Consider the following 17,875-nt stretch of genomic DNA (forward strand, 5'->3'; position numbering starts at 1 on the left):
TAACACCTGAGCAGTGCCACAGACTGATCGATTCCTTGCCACGCCGAATTGCTGCAGTAATTCAGGCAAAAGGAGCCCCAACTAAGTATTGAGTGCTGTACATGCTAATACTTTTCATGTTCATACTTTTCAGTTGGCCAAGATTTCTAAAAATCCTTTCTTTGTATTGGTCTTAAGTAAAATTATAATTTTCTGAGATACTGAATTTGGGTTTTTCCTTAGTTGTCAGTTATAAAATTAAAAGAAATAAAATTTGAAATATATCAGTCAGTGCGTAATGAATGAATATAATATACAAGTTTCACTTTTTGAATGGAATTAGTGAAATAAATCAACTTTTTGATGATATTCTCATTATATGACCAGCACCTGTATGTCATTGCAAAAAATTGCTCAGAAAGGTGAAGTTAGATATTCTTTCTGTGCAGTGAAGTTTATAAATGAAGTGTGGATTTGATGTCTAAATACTTTTTGGGTACAGTGTGTTTTATGGACATTAAATTCTAAAAATACATTTGTAAATATTTAAAGTGCAATCATGTGTGACATTTGGAGACAGTGCACATATTTGAAGAATAATGAGCCTGCATCTTGGATGAAACTATTTCCACTCGCACGACAGTCAGAATGAATGCAGGTCTTCATGACACAGAATAAGCAATGCTTTTGTTACATGAGGTGATAAATGAAGATTGAGTACCATGATTATTAATGGATAAATTTGCTTTCCCTTCCATGTTTAAAAAATTGATTTGCAATGTATTTGACACAGAAACCCCAAGGAGCATTAAAGGGGTCATCAATGTTCAGAAAGCATGACACTGATAGTCCTGATGTGTTAGACAGCATGCCAGTGTGACGTGTTGAGTGTCAGCTGAGACGTCTCGTGACACAGACGCACAATGCAACAAATGCTGTTTGAAAGGCCTGCAGGTATTCCGGCATTTAGCACCTGCTTCCTCACGAAACTCACTGAGGCAGTGCTTGATGCTTGTCATGTGACTTAAGGTTTACACAACTTATTATTTTAAACATAAAAAAAAACTCAAGTTATTTTGCTGAGAGTCCAAAAACTGCTAAAAAGCTTTAATGCAGTTAGGTCACATTTATTTAAATGAATTATAGCATTTATTTGAATTAATTATCGTTTGATCAAGAGAGAGATATATGACAGTTGCATAAGTGAATTACCTGCACCTGTGCGTCTATTTCTTACAAACATTGAAGTTGTGAATTTAGTGACTTAAACAGAGATCCTCATTGCTGAGGAATATAATGCAGTGATAGAGGTGTAGTCAAGTCCAGCTTTGTCGAGTCCAAGACCAGGACTAGTCAAGAGCGAGTCCAAAGAGGTTTGAGTCCAAGTCAAGACCGAGTCCAAAGAGGTTCGAGTCCAAGTCAAGACCGAGTCCAAATGAGAGAAAAAAAAGGATCCTCTTCAAGACCACATACTTAACTACTGATAATGTATGTGTTGCGAGAGACAGCATATCTTCTATTCTAAGAAAATAATTTTACATTATTATTTGTAATGATCAAAAAGCATGTGCAAAGTAACAACTCTGAAGGACAGGGGTCTCCAAACTAGATCCTGGAGGGCCAATGCCCTGCAGAGTTTAGCTCCAACTGGCCTTAGCACACCTATCTGGAAGTTTCTAGTGTGTCTAGTTAGAGCTTGATTAGCTGGTTCAAGTGTGTTTAATTAGTGTGCAGGACACTGGCCCTATAGGACCGAGTTTGGAGCTGTAGGATAAAATGATTTTTTTTATGTACTTTATTTACATTTAATTTACTATATAATGCTGCTGTTTGCTGACATCATGTCTGTGGTCAAAAATTAAAATGACTAATGCCTTGACGCAGCGCACACACACAATGCTCAGGATATGACGCATGCGGTTAAAGCTAGACGGGATATGTTTGGCGCTACTGGGCATGCGCACATAAATACAGCCTAATTTGTCACACTGTACAACATTAATTAGTATTTCATTGTTGTAAACACTAAGTTAAAGGCTATGTTGGCTTTTTTAATAAATGTGCAAAAATGTCAACAATTCTGTGTTTTTCTGTCAATATGGGGTGCTGTGTGTACATTGAGGAAATAAAATGATCTTAAATGATTTTAGCAAATGGCTGCAATATAACAAAGAGTGAAAAATTTAAAGGGGACTGAATATTTTACCGTACCCACTCTATACCTAAACCCACCCATCTCCACCCCTAAACCTACCCATTTCCACCCCCTAGATGTGGATCCAACCACGCCCCCTGGATCTTGTGTTCTGCAGTGAGGGACTACTGTGTGCAAGTTGTGTGTGTGTTTGTGTGCGTCAATGAAAGCAGCGCATTAATATAGAACGGTGATTAAACTGACTTGGAACTACCTGTAAGGTAGTAAGGAATAATTGACAAACGGCAGTTGAATTATTAGAAAAACTGTGCTTTGCGTTGTCTTATTTTCTAATAATTCAACGGCCAGGAGTCAATTATTCCACTTATACTACGGTTACCACACCTCAAGACATCAATCAGATGATATATTTAAAGGGATTTGTCTGGTTTTTGTACTTAAATCGCTATTGTGAGTAGGATTATTTCTTCCGCATCTCTTCCAATGCCTCTTTTGCTGGTTCCAAAACGTCATTTTAAAGTTGGTAATGGAGGCTTGAGCCGTTGATAGCATTCTAATGCAGTTATTAATGAAGTTATTAGAAAGAGAGGGAGAGAGACAGAGAGACACAGAGAAAGAGAGAGAGAGAGAGCTTGTGTGAATTAGACTACCTCTGTGTGACCCTCAACAGTGTTCTGCAGCAGCGTCTCTAAACAGCGCTGTTATTACCTCGCTAGTGAGAAATGTCATGTGTATTTACTTTCGGAAAATCGTCTGTCATGTTGTTATTTTTGTTAGTCCTGTAGTTTCATTATTACAGTTTTACTATGCGAAGTGATATGGAACTGTAATGCGGTCAAGAGAGCTGCCTACAAACTACATTCGCCGTGCGTTTGCCAGAAAATAATTCCACACCTCAGAACGTTCGTCAGCCAATCAGATTCAAGTATTCAAAGGCCCCGTAGTATAAACGGTTTTAATGCATACTTGCCAGCCAATCAGAATTGAGTATTTAGACAGACCATGGAATAAAGTGCATTAATAGAAACGCTAAACCATTCTGGGCTTTATAAGTAATTAGCAAGATTTTAAAATGTATACAATGTTTATAGGGAACCAGTGCAGGTTGACAGAACTGGGCCGAAATGGTCATACTTTCTAGTAAGAATACCTGCTGCATTTTATTGAACCAGTTTTGCTGAGAAATTTAGCATTGAATCACTTGCTCACCAATGAATCCTCTGCAGTAAATGAATCAGAATGGGAGTCCAAACAGCTGATAAAAACATCACAAAAATCCACAAGTAATCCACACTACTCTCAACAATCAATGTCTTATGAAGCGAAAAGCTGCAGGTTTGTAAGAAACAAATGAGTCCATGTTCCATAATACCGCTTCCTCTGTTGTCCTCTCACATCAAAATCCACCCACATATTCACTGTTTTGGACAGCTTTTTCTTGTAAATGGTACTTGATCTGTGTGAATTTCTCTCCTGATTCAGACGAGACAACTTTTTTATTATGAATAGAGGACTCACATTTTAGCCAGAAGAAACAGTTCGTTAAAAATGTCTTCATGGATTTGTTTATTGCAAACATACAGCTTTATATTTAAGGCATTAACCGATAAACTGGAGTGGTGTGGATTGCTTGTGGATTATTGTGATGTTTTTATCAGCTGTTTGGACTCTCATTCTGACGGCACCCATTCACTGTAGAGGATCCACTGACGAGCAATTGATGGAATGCTAAATTTATACAAATCTGATCCAATAAAGAAACAAACTCATCTACAGCTTGGATGGTCTGAGGGCGAGTAAATCCTCAGCAAATTAAATTTTTTGGGGGGTGACCTGTTCCTACAAGATATAACATGGGTTTGAAGGGCACATTAGTAAAAGGTTCTCTGCTAAACACTTGACAGGATGATTATCCTTACAGGAGGTGAAGACTTCATCAGCCTGTTAGGCATGTAACAGGACACCTTTCTCCAAAGAGCGTTTCAAAGGATTGGGTGGAAGTGCCTATAGCAAATTCTCTCAGTGTTTATGAAAGATATGTCTAAAATTAGTTTTTGTTCACATGCATTTGAAAATACTGCTCAATGGACTGGACATATAATCTTGACCGTTCTGAATCCTATCACAGATCAGTTTGCTGCAGGATACATTTTGTATGCCACCCGCACTGTAAATAAATAAAGTTTATTTTAAATCTGTAAAATTAATCTGTAATTAACAAATAATAAGTGTGAATTTAAGACTTAGAAAAGTCATCAAAATTTCTAGGATGAGTATTTATTCATCATATTCATAAGTTGCTTTAGATAAAAGTGTCTACTAAACGAAATGCAAATGTAGAATGATTTAGAAATGTTCTAGTTATGTCAAGCTAAAGTATTTTTGACAGATGTTTGTACTATTTGAGTATAACATAAAAATAATAAAATAATAACAATTAAACACCTTATCCTGTAATCATGAATGACTGGAAACATCATGTAAATTGATTGGTCATTAAAAGTATGAACCCTAAAATGTATTCAGTCCTTGAAACACCTGGAATTCTGTCTTTTCTTTTCTTTATATAGTGTATATACAATACAGATTGTGTCAAAGCAGCTTTACAGTGTCAGACAGTAAAATAGTTTGTCAGTAATGTAAGAGGACGATAACAAACATTTAATTTTTCGGTTAAAGTCAGTTCATTGATGATTCAGTGACATTATCATCCAGTTCTCTTCCAGTAGTGCCTGTGCCAGTTTTCTTCTGGCCACGATGAAACCAGCATGGTGTGGTTTAACTCCAGGCTGCAACACATGTCAGATTGAGCAGAGGGCTCGTCTGGTTCTCCTGGTCTTGTGCCGTTGGCTGACAAGGTCTTCACAGGGGATCTGTCTCTAGGGTTTGTCTAGTTGACATGGTCTCCGCTGACATTCTGGGCTGTAGACGTGGACTCTAGATGCCGATCCACCGTCTGATCTGGACATGAACAGGAATTGTTTTATTTGTTTTTAAGTCAGTAAATCAATAACATTTTCAACCCATGAAACCCAATCAACCTTCCTTTTTTAGATTTTGAATGTATTTCCATTTTTAATTTCAAATCTGAAACTATCACAGGCAGGACTATGTCTTGTACTTGTACTGCATTTAACATATTTTGCAATTTAGAATATCATATATGTATGCATGCTGAGCTAATAGAAGTGAAAACATCACAGTGACAAGAACATGTTAAAAAGCCAAGGCCTGGACTGGGCAGACGTGAAAAAGATGTGTAAAACTGAATGTAGAAGTAGAGGAGGATCAGAGAGTTAACCTTCAGCAATTTGCATGTCACAATGACAGAATTCCCTCAGTGCTCCTCTATAGTTCACAGGTCAGCCTTGATGTTGAGTGACCCCGTAACATTTGCATTACCAGCCCAGAGCCATAGAGCAACTATCCCAGCACCACTTACCACTTCAACAGATCCAGGTCAGCATATATATATATATATATATATATATATATATATATATATATATATACATATATATATATATATATATATATATAGCGTTTTGCTTGGTGCAAGTCAGTGGGATCACATGCCAAAGAGGCACATTATGTGGCACATTACATATACTGCTCATCAGTATTACTATCAGCATGACTATCAGACAGTCATGGTCTTTGCGAAAGTAGGGTTCTCAGTTAAAGTGAGATATGTGATTAGCTGAAATTCATTCACACTTGCTCAACGGTTCGTCTTTGACAGGTCGCTTCACAAATCGACTTTCCAGATACACATTTCTTGTATGTGTGTGTGTGTGTGTGTGTGTGTGTGTGTGTGTGTGTGTGTGTTGCTCTGCAGGATTGTGGAGGCCAAACTGCTCTAGACCATTTGGCCGGCCACAAGTTGAGGTCTTCAAGATCTGGGGCCAGTTGCATAGTCTGCTTAGACTAGTCTTAAAAAGTTGGTCATCTAATTTGTTTTCTACAAGACTGGTCATGACTTTAGTAAGTTACAAATAGGTAAATTGGCCAAATTTGAATAAGAAAAGTAAGACTGATTACATCTTAACTGATAGTTGTTCAGACTAGTTCTTAAAGGGATACTCCACCCCAAAATGAAAATTGTGTCATTAATCACTTACCCCCATGTCGTTCCAAACCCTTTAAGACACAGTCTTAACAGAGTGGCTATGCTTATGCAACTGGCCCCAGATCCTAATCCAAGCATGTCTCTTCCCAGTTAGAGGGTGTGTTTTTTGTTGACCTCACTCTTTTTGTCTCTGTGATGGACTGCTATAATGATGTTGTTTAGAAATGTGCTTTTGATGTTTTTGTAAGATGCATTTGCTTTCATACCTGAGTCATACGCAGCTGTTATATGAACTACAGTTACCTTTAGTGATCCCCTTTTATCTGGGAGAAACTGCACAAAGCAAAATCATTGCACTTTGCTGTATTAGTGTACAGTATATTTCTCTTTTGCTCACCAAGGCTGCATTTATTTGATCAGAAATACAATAAAAACAGTAATATTTTGAAATGATATTCCACTCTAACACACACACACACACACACACACACACACACACACACACACACACACACACACACCCACACACATATATTAAAACCTAATTTATTTCTGTGATGCAAAGCTGAATTTTCAGCATCATTACTCCAGTCTTCAGTGTCACATGATCCCTCAGAAATCATTGTAATATGATGATTTGCTGCTCAAGAACCTTTTATCATTATAAATTTTGAAAACGGTTAATATGTTTGGAAACCATGATACACTACCAGTTTATAGTAAGTTTTTTTTTTTTTTTTTTTTTTGAATAATAATAGTTTTTCTTTTATTAAGCAAGGGTACATTTAATTGATTAATATTTGAACACCATTTCATAGTATTACTGCTTTTACTGTATTTTGTAAAAGTAGCCTTGGTGAGTATGAGTCTTCTTTCAAAAATATAAAAAAGACTTCATTTTTTATATATATATATATATATATATATATGTATGTATATATATATATATATATATATATATATATATATTGTGTATATATAGGTATATGTATATATATGTATATGTATATGTATATGTATATATATATATATGTATATGTATATATATATATATATATATATATGTATATATATATATATATATATATATATATATATATATATATATATATATATATATAACACATACCAATATTCTCAGAGCTGACCTTTTGCATTTCTATAATATTCTATATATATATATATATATATATATATATATAGATATATATATATATATATATATATATATATATAGTATGCTGAAATAGAAATGCATGGCATGTTTAAATTTACTTCCATGCGAACTTGGAATTAGATTATAATATAATACACACATTTTTTTTATTTTTAGAAAATTTATGTAAGATGAGTTTTAATCAGATGTATTTTATATCAGATGACCACTGTATTAAAATTTGAACCAGCTGTACATTATTGAAGGCTCGACTTGTCTTTGACTGACAGTGGATCATGTGATATCCTTTTGTCACCAGTGATGGAATGTTCTAGTGACAGATCACAAAGGCAAGGCATAGTCAGGTGATTCCTGTTATCCTTGGAATGCTGTCCTGATAAGGATCTGAGGGCCATAACTACTGTCACATGTTCTATACCTGTTTGTTTTTTTTAATATTATATATATAGCTTAAAATATTTTAATGGTGGTTTTAGAACATTAAAGAAAATTTTGCCAGCCCCCAAATGAACAATGTGCATTAACATGAAAAAAACATTCAATTCATGATGTCAAAATGAAATCTAATGCAGACAATGTTGATCTATAAATAAAAACAGCTTGTATTAAAGTTAAATGACTACTGTACATGGATATGCAATATATTCAGATGATGAAAAGTGCTTTATGTTCACTAAGGTTTGGTTATGTACAACATCATTACAACATCTTTGAGATTTACAAGAAGCATCAGTTTTTAAAGTCTTTGCATAATGAAGAGAGCAGATGCAGGTGATCCAGTTATATAACAGCAGTTCAGCTACAAAGAAAATGATAATATCTGGTATGTTCCCAACAAAGAACAACGACAATCATTGACATATTGGCTATTTACATGAGTCTTATGACTTACTGTAGGAGTTGACTGCCTGCAAAATAAGCTTGATAATAACTATTAAACAAGTTATGCTTTATCTCTTTAAGATAAAAAAAGAAAATATATTTAGCAAAAAAAGTGAACATTTATAAAATCGTCCCCTTGGAATTATAAGGTTCTATCTGACATTTTTGTCAAAATTGAGTTATTCACATATTCTTATTTAGTGTCAACGTATTTACATTATGTGATAGATTTTTTTTAATGTTGTGTACATTATGGGACTTTTTATTTAAAAAACAATAAGGTTCTATCTACACAGTCGAAAGGAACACAAAAACTTTGAAGCTCAATATCTCAAAACTACTCGGAAGGCAGATAGAACCTTTTAATTCCAAGGGGACGAAATATAAGTAATGGCAACATCACTCAATTTATGCAACATCAATTAAGGATTTTATGGTAAAATATACTCTATGTATGAGGGAACATTTTTATGTTTTGCAGCTGATCAGTATTTCTGTTAAGCTTTTAATTTTTAATCATGTTTTTGTCTTCACTAGTTCCTGTAGTTATAAATATATATTTCTCCAGATATATCCAGTTTCTCATTTTACGTGAGCTCATAAGTACTGCTTCAAATAATTATTATAGAAGAATTGGAAAATGTTGTTTAAACATCTGATAACACTACTGAAACTGAGTTTAAAGCTGATATGATTTATTCAGATACTCAGAAGTTGTCCAGCGGAACAAAAGCAATAAAGCAGAATAAAAAGAAATGAATCACTTTTTACGAAACATGCACTGCCAGTTTCCTACTCTTTGTCATTAACATGTTTGCCGTGATTTTCCTGATTTTGAGGATTCGGATATGCGCAGAAATTTAAATCAGTTTAAATGTATTAAAACCTTCCAAAAGTCTAAAACATTATGCAGATGTGGTATAAATCCATTTGAAAAAAGATCTGATCTAAAGATGACATGCAGTTGCAAAGTTGTTTTTAATAGTCCAAGTGTAATTATAATTAAGTCTAGTAAGACTATTGGGACATCTTAAAAAAAAAAGAGAGCAGATATTGATCAGTCTTGTCAGGTGAGTGTCACAGCCACCCAGATTTTATTTCCAGAAGGTACACCTGCAACAGGTGAGCAGTGACACACCTCCAGATAACCAGCTATAAATACAGCTGCACCCAACGCAGAAATTACAAGAGCTTCTTCCAACAGATCATCTCTTCACTTCACCAGAAATTACGAGAGCTTCTTCCAACAGATCATCTCTTCACTTCACCAGAAATTACAAGAGAGCTTCTTCCAACAGATCATCTCTTCACTTCACCAGAAATTACAAGAGAGCTTCTTCCAACAGATCATCTCTTCACTTCTCCACTTCACCATGGGGAACTGTGCTGCCTGCTGCCGAGGATTCTGGTGCAGGGCCAAAAACCCTGACGTCCGGATCAGTCTGCCTGTGGTCTGCTTCGTGTGGCAGATCGCCATGATCATCCTGTTTGGAGTGTTTGTGCGTTATGATGAAGAGTCAGACGCGCACTGGTCTGAGCACAAACGTGAGAAGAACATCACGAGTGACATCGAGAACGAATTCTACTACCGATACCCAAGTGAGTTTTCAAGTTCTGCTGAGTTTTCATTTTGCTGAGCTTGAAAGTTAGGGTGGTTCTGTTATATATTCATCCATTAACCTTCTCCACCCTCTTTGTCCTTGCCTGGCAGGTTTTCAGGATGTGCACGTGATGATCTTCGTGGGTTTTGGCTTTCTCATGACCTTCCTGAAGCGTTACAGCTTTGGTGGAGTCGGTTTTAACTTTCTCATCGCTGCCTTTGGTCTGCAGTGGGCTCTTCTCATGCAGGGCTGGTTTCACGCTCTGGATCCGGCTGATGGCCAAATCAAGATTGGAATTGAGAAGTACGTTTTGCACCTCACAACCTTATTTAAGGTCCTTGGCTCCACTTGCACATGAAGTAAAGCTGGTTTTTGTGTGTGCCACATAGTGTCGTTATATGCAAGTTTAAATCATCACACTGCAAATGTGATTTTCCTGATCAGTGCATCAAATGATGATGACTTATGTGATACAGCTGAGGTAGAAAATGAAGACCAAAAATTAACCACCATCTTGCTTTCATCAGTATCATCAATGCCGACTTCTGTGTGGCTGGATGTCTCATTGCGTATGGAGCTCTGCTGGGAAAAGTCAGTCCAGTGCAGCTGATGGTCTTGACGCTATTTGGCATCCCACTGTTTGCAGTCGAGGAATACATCATCCTTCATGTTCTCCATGTGAGCAGGAGTGTTGTATTAACATTATTTATATGTTTTATTAATATTTTGAATATTTTATTTGTATACTTTTCATTTTAGTGTTATTTGTTCTGTGTTAACTGGTAATTAAGTAATTAAGTAACGTTAACAGAATTTTTTTAAAGTTTACAGCAGACAGATTAAATTCACTTAAAATTTACATTTTTTATTTTTAATTTAATTTTCTATTTTTTTTCTGTACTACACAAGCATGTTACTTGAAATTAATTAAATATTGACTAAGCTTTAATTTGCATTAACATGATGTTAATCTTTTGCAGCTAACTGCTACTTTTTTGTAATTTTTTATGTGCTTTTGATTTTTGTTTTAAATTATTTTATATTTATATGATAGAAGTCAGCTTTATTTCAATTAACACAATGGTTTTAAAAGGTTTTAATTTTAGTTTCAGTTAAGTTTTAGTTATTTATTTTATTTTCACTTAGTAATTTTAGTGGTTCAACTAAAAATAAAAGAACATTTTTAAATGTTGCCTTGGCAGCTACCTGAATTAGCTTTTTAACTTTAAATTGAATACATTTTTCAGCTTTATTTAAATTAAAAATATGTTTTAAAATTCTTTTAGGTTCAATTAATAATGATAACACTGGTGAATATCCACTATCCACAAGTCCTGAATATTCTTACCCAAATCAAGAAATTCTAACAAATTGTTTTGACTTTTCACAGGTTCGGGACGCTGGCGGATCCATGGTCATCCACACTTTCGGAGCATATTACGGTCTGACAATATCATGGATTCTTTACCGACCGAAACTAGACCAAAGCAAGCGTCTGAATGGATCTGGCTACCACTCGGATGTCTTTGCTATGATTGGTAAGTTATGACTTCTTATACATTACATAAGATCTTACCATGAGCTGCTTTCAAAAAAATCCAGTGCTTTAGCTGAAGATGTTTATTTTTTACAGGGACTCTCTTTCTCTGGATGTTCTGGCCCAGTTTCAACTCTGCCATCTCAGATCATGGAGATGGACAACATCGGGCCGCCATAAACACCTACCTCGCGCTGGCTTCTTCAGTCCTTACTACATTTGCCATATCAAGCCTTTCAGCCAAGAGGGGAAAACTGGACATGGTAAATTACAGCACTTCATTATGTCACAATTACATCTGCAGCAGCAACTAAAACTCAAACTAAACTAAAACAATCAAAAAAAGTTACTTTTTTTTTTAATAAAAAACTTATTTTATTTCAGCATTCGACATTTTCATTTACTTTAACTTGAAGTACTGAAATTGGTAACATTGCATCTGCTTTCTGCAACTTAGGTGCATATCCAGAATGCAACTCTGGCTGGGGGGGTCGCCATGGGAACAGCGGCCGAGTTTATGATCACACCCTACGGTTCTCTCATCGTGGGCTTCTGCTGCGGGATAATCTCCACATTCGGCTACCTGGTGATCACTGTGAGTAGAAGAGCAGGTGCATTTGAGCATCATATGCAATGTGAGAGCAGATACATTTATATGTTTTTTTTTTATTTATTTCATGCAGCCTTTCATGGAGAAGTATATGAAGATTCAAGACACATGTGGCGTCCATAACCTGCACGCCATGCCCGGTGTCCTCGGCGCAGTCGTGGGTGCCATCACAGCGGCTACTGCCAGTGAGAGCGTCTATGGACATGAAGGGTGAGTGTGAATCCAAACTGTTACATTAAATTGCAACTCTAAAAATTTTAAATCATACAAATTTACAAAAAAAGTCAAGTCACATTTATTAGTACTTTATACAATACAGATTGTTTCAAGGCAGCTTCGTGTTAACAGAGAAAAAACAGTGACTCCCCTGATACATGAAGTATTAAATCAAGTAGGAAAATTGGAAATAAATACATAAACAATTTTAAGCTTTTCTCTTCCCAAATTATGTATTTTTGAGATCAAAATACGTAATTTTGAGAGGAGAATCATCTCTTTATTGCAACAGAAAAAAGCAGCTCTAAGAAGACAATAGTGTCACTAACTATTCAGCTCAGTTGAGATTCAGTTCAGTAACAGCATTGATGCTGCAAAGTTAATGTCATTATCCAGCTCAATTCAGTTCAGATTTTCCTCTCTTAACCCATATTGTCAGAGCACCTAAATCAGCAATATCACTGAATATTAATTGTGTGGTTTTTTTTTTTAAAAGTGTGACTGTTGCTGATACAAACTCCTTTTTCTCAACAGGTTGGTAAACACCTTTGATTTTAAAGGGAAATATGCTGAAAGGACTCCTGCTACACAAGGAGGCTTCCAGGCAGCCGGTCTTTGTGTTGCTCTTGCTTTTGGAATCGTAGGTGGAGCAATAGTAGGTGAGCACACAAAACATTTCTTTAAAGTAACCCATTTTTGTGTGGTTTTAGTTTAGTGTACTATAATAACCCTCATATGTGTATATGCAGGTTTTATCCTGAGACTCCCGGTCTGGGGAGACCCGTCCGATGATAACTGCTTTGATGATGAGGTGTACTGGGAGGTGAGTTTGATTTCATTTGTATTTACTTGTTTCACAGCAAGGTGGCACTATAGAACTCGAATAAGAACGTTATAGTCTATATGTCTGAATGTGACAACTAGCCCCGGTTTTCTTTTATACGGTGTGAACTCTTTCGGTCTGGATTCTTTTTAATGATTAAAATCCTCCTTTCCAGGTGCCTGAAGACGAGGAGAGCATCCCTCCTATTCTTGAGTACAACAGCCACATGGTCGGCAAATATGCAGACAGGATGTAAGTATTTACATTACATTTACATTTAGTTATTTAGCAGACGCTTTTATCCAAAGCGACTTACAAATGAGGACTATGGAAGCAATCAAAAACAACAAAAGAGCAATGATATATAAGTGCTATAACAAGTCTCAGTTAGCTTTATATGATATAAATATGCTTTAAAGTATATGCTAAAAGAGAGACTGTACCCTATAATACCCTAAAAGAAAATTTATATATAGAAATTTAGTTTTCCCTTTCATTTTATTTAGTTAATATTCTTAATTTTAGAAGTAGATTGAATATTTCAATGGGTTCGTAGTATTTGTAGTGAAATGCATTGTAAAAGCCGCTAAGTAACCATGCGATGGCAGTACACAACCACATAATAGATTTCATGCTTTAGGAGCGCTTGATGTCTTTTTATTTTTTATTTTATTTATTTATTTATTTATTTATTTATTTAAATGAATTGTTTCCAAGGTCTCATTCATTCATTAATACATCGTTTCACCGTTCAGGTCTAACTTCACTGTGGAACAGAGCTAATGCAAGAAATAATAAGGACGTCGGTATGGCAAAAGATGCACCTGATCTCATCATATTGGGACCAAAAAAAAAAAAAAAAAAAAGAAAAGAAAGATTGTTTAGACCTAGTCTGTGCTGAAGAGAATATAGTCCCTGTAATACCTTTGTGAGGTATTGGCCTGCCTAATAGGCCAGCTATTAGTTCAATTTCATGTCTTTGCGCTTTAGAATCCTCAAATTAATTTAATAAGCTAATGCATGTATAATTTCTAAAAGTAAAGCTTGTATATTTCATTTTTTTAATTTTTTTAAATCCAAATGTACAACTAGTTCTTGGATTAAACTGTAATAAGTTTCAGTCATTCTGGAAACGGGAGGAACAATAATTATTGTACTCTGTCATGTTTGCTGCTGTGTTAAAGAACACTTAGACTATTACAATTTAGATTTTATGAATGTGAGTTATTTATCTAGTTATTTTCAAGTGTCCAGTGATGTGTTTTTTTTTTCCTTCCTGGCATGTAGACTGTTATATTTGATTATGTGAAGGAGTACGAGGACTTTTGAGAGGTCAGTGACCTCCGTGTGTTTTTAGACCATGTAGAATAATAGCAATATTTTTATTTACATTTTTTATGAAGCTTTATATTCTTCACTGTTTTAAATATAATGTTAAACATAATAAGCAATTTACAGTCTTTCTGCTCTTTGACTTTACATTGGTGCTTAAAAACTGTGTTCTTTTCTAAATGTGAATGTTTGATTGATTAACATTTTATGAACAATTCTTGTACTTTATACAGAGGTCTATTAAATGTTTAAACATCTAAAAATGTTTCTCTTTTTATACTCTAATTGTTGCTTTAATTGTCTCAAATATAATTTAAGACAGTTCTGCAGCTTACATTTCTGCCAAACATCCCAAATCACTTGTATTTGAGTGTATTAATTAATCAAACTAGCAAATATGTGTTAAATTTATGTGAAAAAACAAAAATGTGTATAATATATATATATATATATATATATATATATATATATATATATAGAGGTAGGGCATATAATAAAAGACATGCATTTAAAATATTTAATTCTTTTGAAAAAAAAAATTGTTAAAGAAATAAAACTATTTTAATTAATACATTTGTTGTGTTACTGTTACTATTAATTGAACCCGTGATTTCTGTAGGAACAAACAACAGATTTCAGGAAAAAAAAAAAAGGTTTTGGGCTTGTTCTATAGTAGAATAGTGTGTAATAGTAAAACTACTCACTACACGCAGTGATTAACTGTTAGCTAGAGTCTGTCAAAATCACAGCAAACGCTCTTTGATTGAGATGCTGGTCATCTGTTAGTGTGCATTTGGTCACCCTCAGGCCAGACTCCTCTATTCGAATGGAAATAGACTCCTTGTAGAGGGTCAAACGGGGTCAATTGGGTCATTTCCTGATCAATCACCGTGACATTTAATGAACTTCAAATACACACTGCTTTTGTGAATGAGCACAGCAAGACGCCGTTGATGGTTTTGAGAGATTTCATGTCTTAACGAATTATTAGTATTTTATTATTATTGTAGTATTATTATTATTGTTGTTGTTGTTTTTTTTTTTTTTTATATTAAGCACAATATGTACATTTTCTCTATGTATAAAACACACTGAAGACCTACACTGAAAAAAAATGGTGTGGGATTTACTTTATTTATTAAGTTTTCAGATATTGCTTGTAAATTTCACATATAATTACAAAGAAATGTGACATTTTACAAAGGAATTTTAAATTTGTAAAGTAGAAAAAAGAAGAAATAATATTATCTTGTAAAATGTACTCCTATAATTTTTCTTTTATTTACAACTTTTCCAAAATGTACTGTATACTACGGAGCTCACTGTATCCCATAATTCAGTGTGTTTTATTTCTAGTGTGACAACTGAATAAGTCACAGTCTCATTCTTGGCTCAATATTTGCTATGACTGCCAAAAGTTTATCTATTTATTTCAAGTTTACACCTACATTTATTCTTAATTTCCACTTTTTTAATTTTATTAATTTTTTATAAATTTTTAATTCCACAATTTAAAAAAAAATTTTTTGCTTGTCTTTGTTTATTTGATATTACTTTTTTATTCAGTTTGACATTGTGAAGTCTATGTTTATTTTTCCATTTGTAGTATTAATAAAGTGCCATATTGAAGGTAAAAAAAAAATATATATATACAGTATAGATTATGGAGCACAATGTGTAAATTTTCTGTATACATAAAATACACAGAAGACCTTCTGCATTTGCCAAAATGTGCTGTATAATACAGAGCACACTGTATCCCACAATGCAATGTGCTTGGCTTTCAATTCCCAATGTAACAAGTGAATCAGACACAATTTTTAACATCTGTTTCTTGGCTCAATATTTGCCATGACTGCTAAAATTTGAGACATTTTACACAAAATGATGCCCTTTTCCTGAGTTTCCACTGGTTGAGCAGAACATATGAAAATCATATGTAAGCATACTTTTTTGCTTGTCTTTTTGTTAATTAGACCATTTTTTTCTTAGTGTTAAGAACATTTTAATAATTTAAAGAACCTTTTGTGTGATAGAAAGCTTCCATGGCTGTTACAGGTTCTTCATGGCACCATCAATGCCAGCCTTTATTTTTAAGAGTGAATGTTCTGCAGTGGTGAGTCAAGAAGAAAAATACTTCAGGGCAGATACGCAACAGCTCAGTCAGGTTTGAGGGATTACAAGGTATAAATGAGAGGGACAGCAGCGAAGCATGCCGGCATGTCCACTGATTCCGACCGGCTTTCCCAGGGGGATGAGGAAAGGGGGGCGGGGCCCGGAGTTAAGGATCTAGCGCCGCATCGAGCTGAGCGGCTGAAAGCAGGAGAGCCGGGGTCAAATCTCCTCTCCTCTCTAATCAAACAAGTCTGCAGGGGACGGGGGAGTGGGGGTCGGGCTCTGAGGAAAGGAAGGTGTCGCTCCTGTAACAGAGATGTTCTTGTTAATCCCCTGTGTTAAGGGGAGCGGGCCGGCAGGCGGGCAGGTGGGCCGACCCAGCCTTAGTTTACTCTGAAAAGAACTGCCAGTGGAGTTAGAGCACCCAGAGATCCACACTTGGATCACATAACTCAGAGGCTGTGTGTGGAACCACTTGGCCTGCCATTGTCCTACATGGCCAGTCTTGTCTGAAAAGCTGTAGATAATTTTGGTTGGGTCCTAATGCTGAAGATCCTGTCTGAGGGCTAAATAGTATGATCATAACATACTACTAGAGAGACTGGAAAACTGGGTCAGGCTTTCTGGGATGGTAATCAAATGGTTCAGGTCATACTTAGAGGGAGAGGTTATTATGTGAGTCTAGGAGAGGAAGTCTAAGTGGACGTCCATGACATGTGGAGTCCCCAAGGCTCAATTCTTGCACCGCTCTTGTTTAGCCTGTATATGCTCCAACTAAGTCAAATAATGAGAAAGAACCAAATTGCCCATCACAGCTATGCTGATGATACCCAGTTTTACCTAGCCTTATCTCCAAATGACTACAGCCCCATTGACTCCCTCTGCCAGTGCACTGATGAAATTAACAGAATGTGCCAGAACTTTCTTCAGTTAAACAAGGAAAAACAAGGAAAAAGTCATTGCATTTGGAAACAAAGAAAAAGTTCTCAAGGTGAATGCATACCTTGACTAACAACTAAAAATCAAGTTAGGAAACGTGGTGTGATTCTGGAGACAGACCTTAGTTTTAGTAGTCATGTCAAAATCAAGTTCCTGGGAACCACCATCACGGAGGACCTGTCCTGGACCACAAACACCTCCAGCCTGGTCAAGAAGGCTCACCAACGCCTCTTCTTCCTCAGGACACTGAAGAAGAACCAGCTGTCTTCAGCCATAGTGGTGAGCTTTTACCGGTGTGCGATCGAGAGCATCCTGACCAGCTGCATCACAGTCTGGTATGGAAACTGCACGGTGGCTGACCGCAAAGCACTGCAGAGGGTGGTGAAAACTGCCCAAGGCGCATCACAGGGACATTCACCACTTCCTGCTATTGAGGACAT

At 35.6% G+C, this 17,875-nt stretch overlaps 1 protein-coding gene across 1 annotated transcript; it reads left to right on the forward strand.

The window, feature by feature from the left end:
- The first annotated feature begins 9,444 nt into the window (after positions 1–9,444).
- LOC109068631 (ammonium transporter Rh type C-like) lies at positions 9,445–14,644 on the forward strand. Its single transcript, XM_042759522.1, has 11 exons — positions 9,445–9,861; positions 9,974–10,166; positions 10,391–10,541; positions 11,254–11,401; positions 11,497–11,663; positions 11,858–11,995; positions 12,084–12,220; positions 12,761–12,885; positions 12,976–13,049; positions 13,225–13,301; positions 13,805–14,644. Exons 1-11 carry the CDS (start codon positions 9,636–9,638, stop codon positions 13,830–13,832), a joined length of 1,464 nt encoding a protein of 487 aa, XP_042615456.1. The 5' UTR covers positions 9,445–9,635; the 3' UTR covers positions 13,833–14,644.
- Positions 14,645–17,875: the final 3,231 nt, after the last annotated feature.

The sequence above is a fragment of the Cyprinus carpio genome, chromosome A7, assembly GCF_018340385.1.
Source record: "Cyprinus carpio isolate SPL01 chromosome A7, ASM1834038v1, whole genome shotgun sequence".
Classification (NCBI taxonomy): Eukaryota; Metazoa; Chordata; class Actinopteri; order Cypriniformes; family Cyprinidae; genus Cyprinus; species Cyprinus carpio.

What these genes read in the sequence shown, in the direction of transcription:
- LOC109068631 (XM_042759522.1), top strand. Translation starts at nt 9,636, where the DNA reads ATGGGGAACTGTGCTGCCTGCTGCCGAGGATTCTGGTGCAGGGCCAAA. An exon ending in TCATCCTTCATGTTCTCCAT is followed by an intron (nt 10,542 to 11,253) that starts GTGAGCAGGAGT and finishes GACTTTTCACAG; the next exon opens with GTTCGGGACGCTGGCGGATC. An exon ending in GGATGTCTTTGCTATGATTG is followed by an intron (nt 11,402 to 11,496) that starts GTAAGTTATGAC and finishes TATTTTTTACAG; the next exon opens with GGACTCTCTTTCTCTGGATG.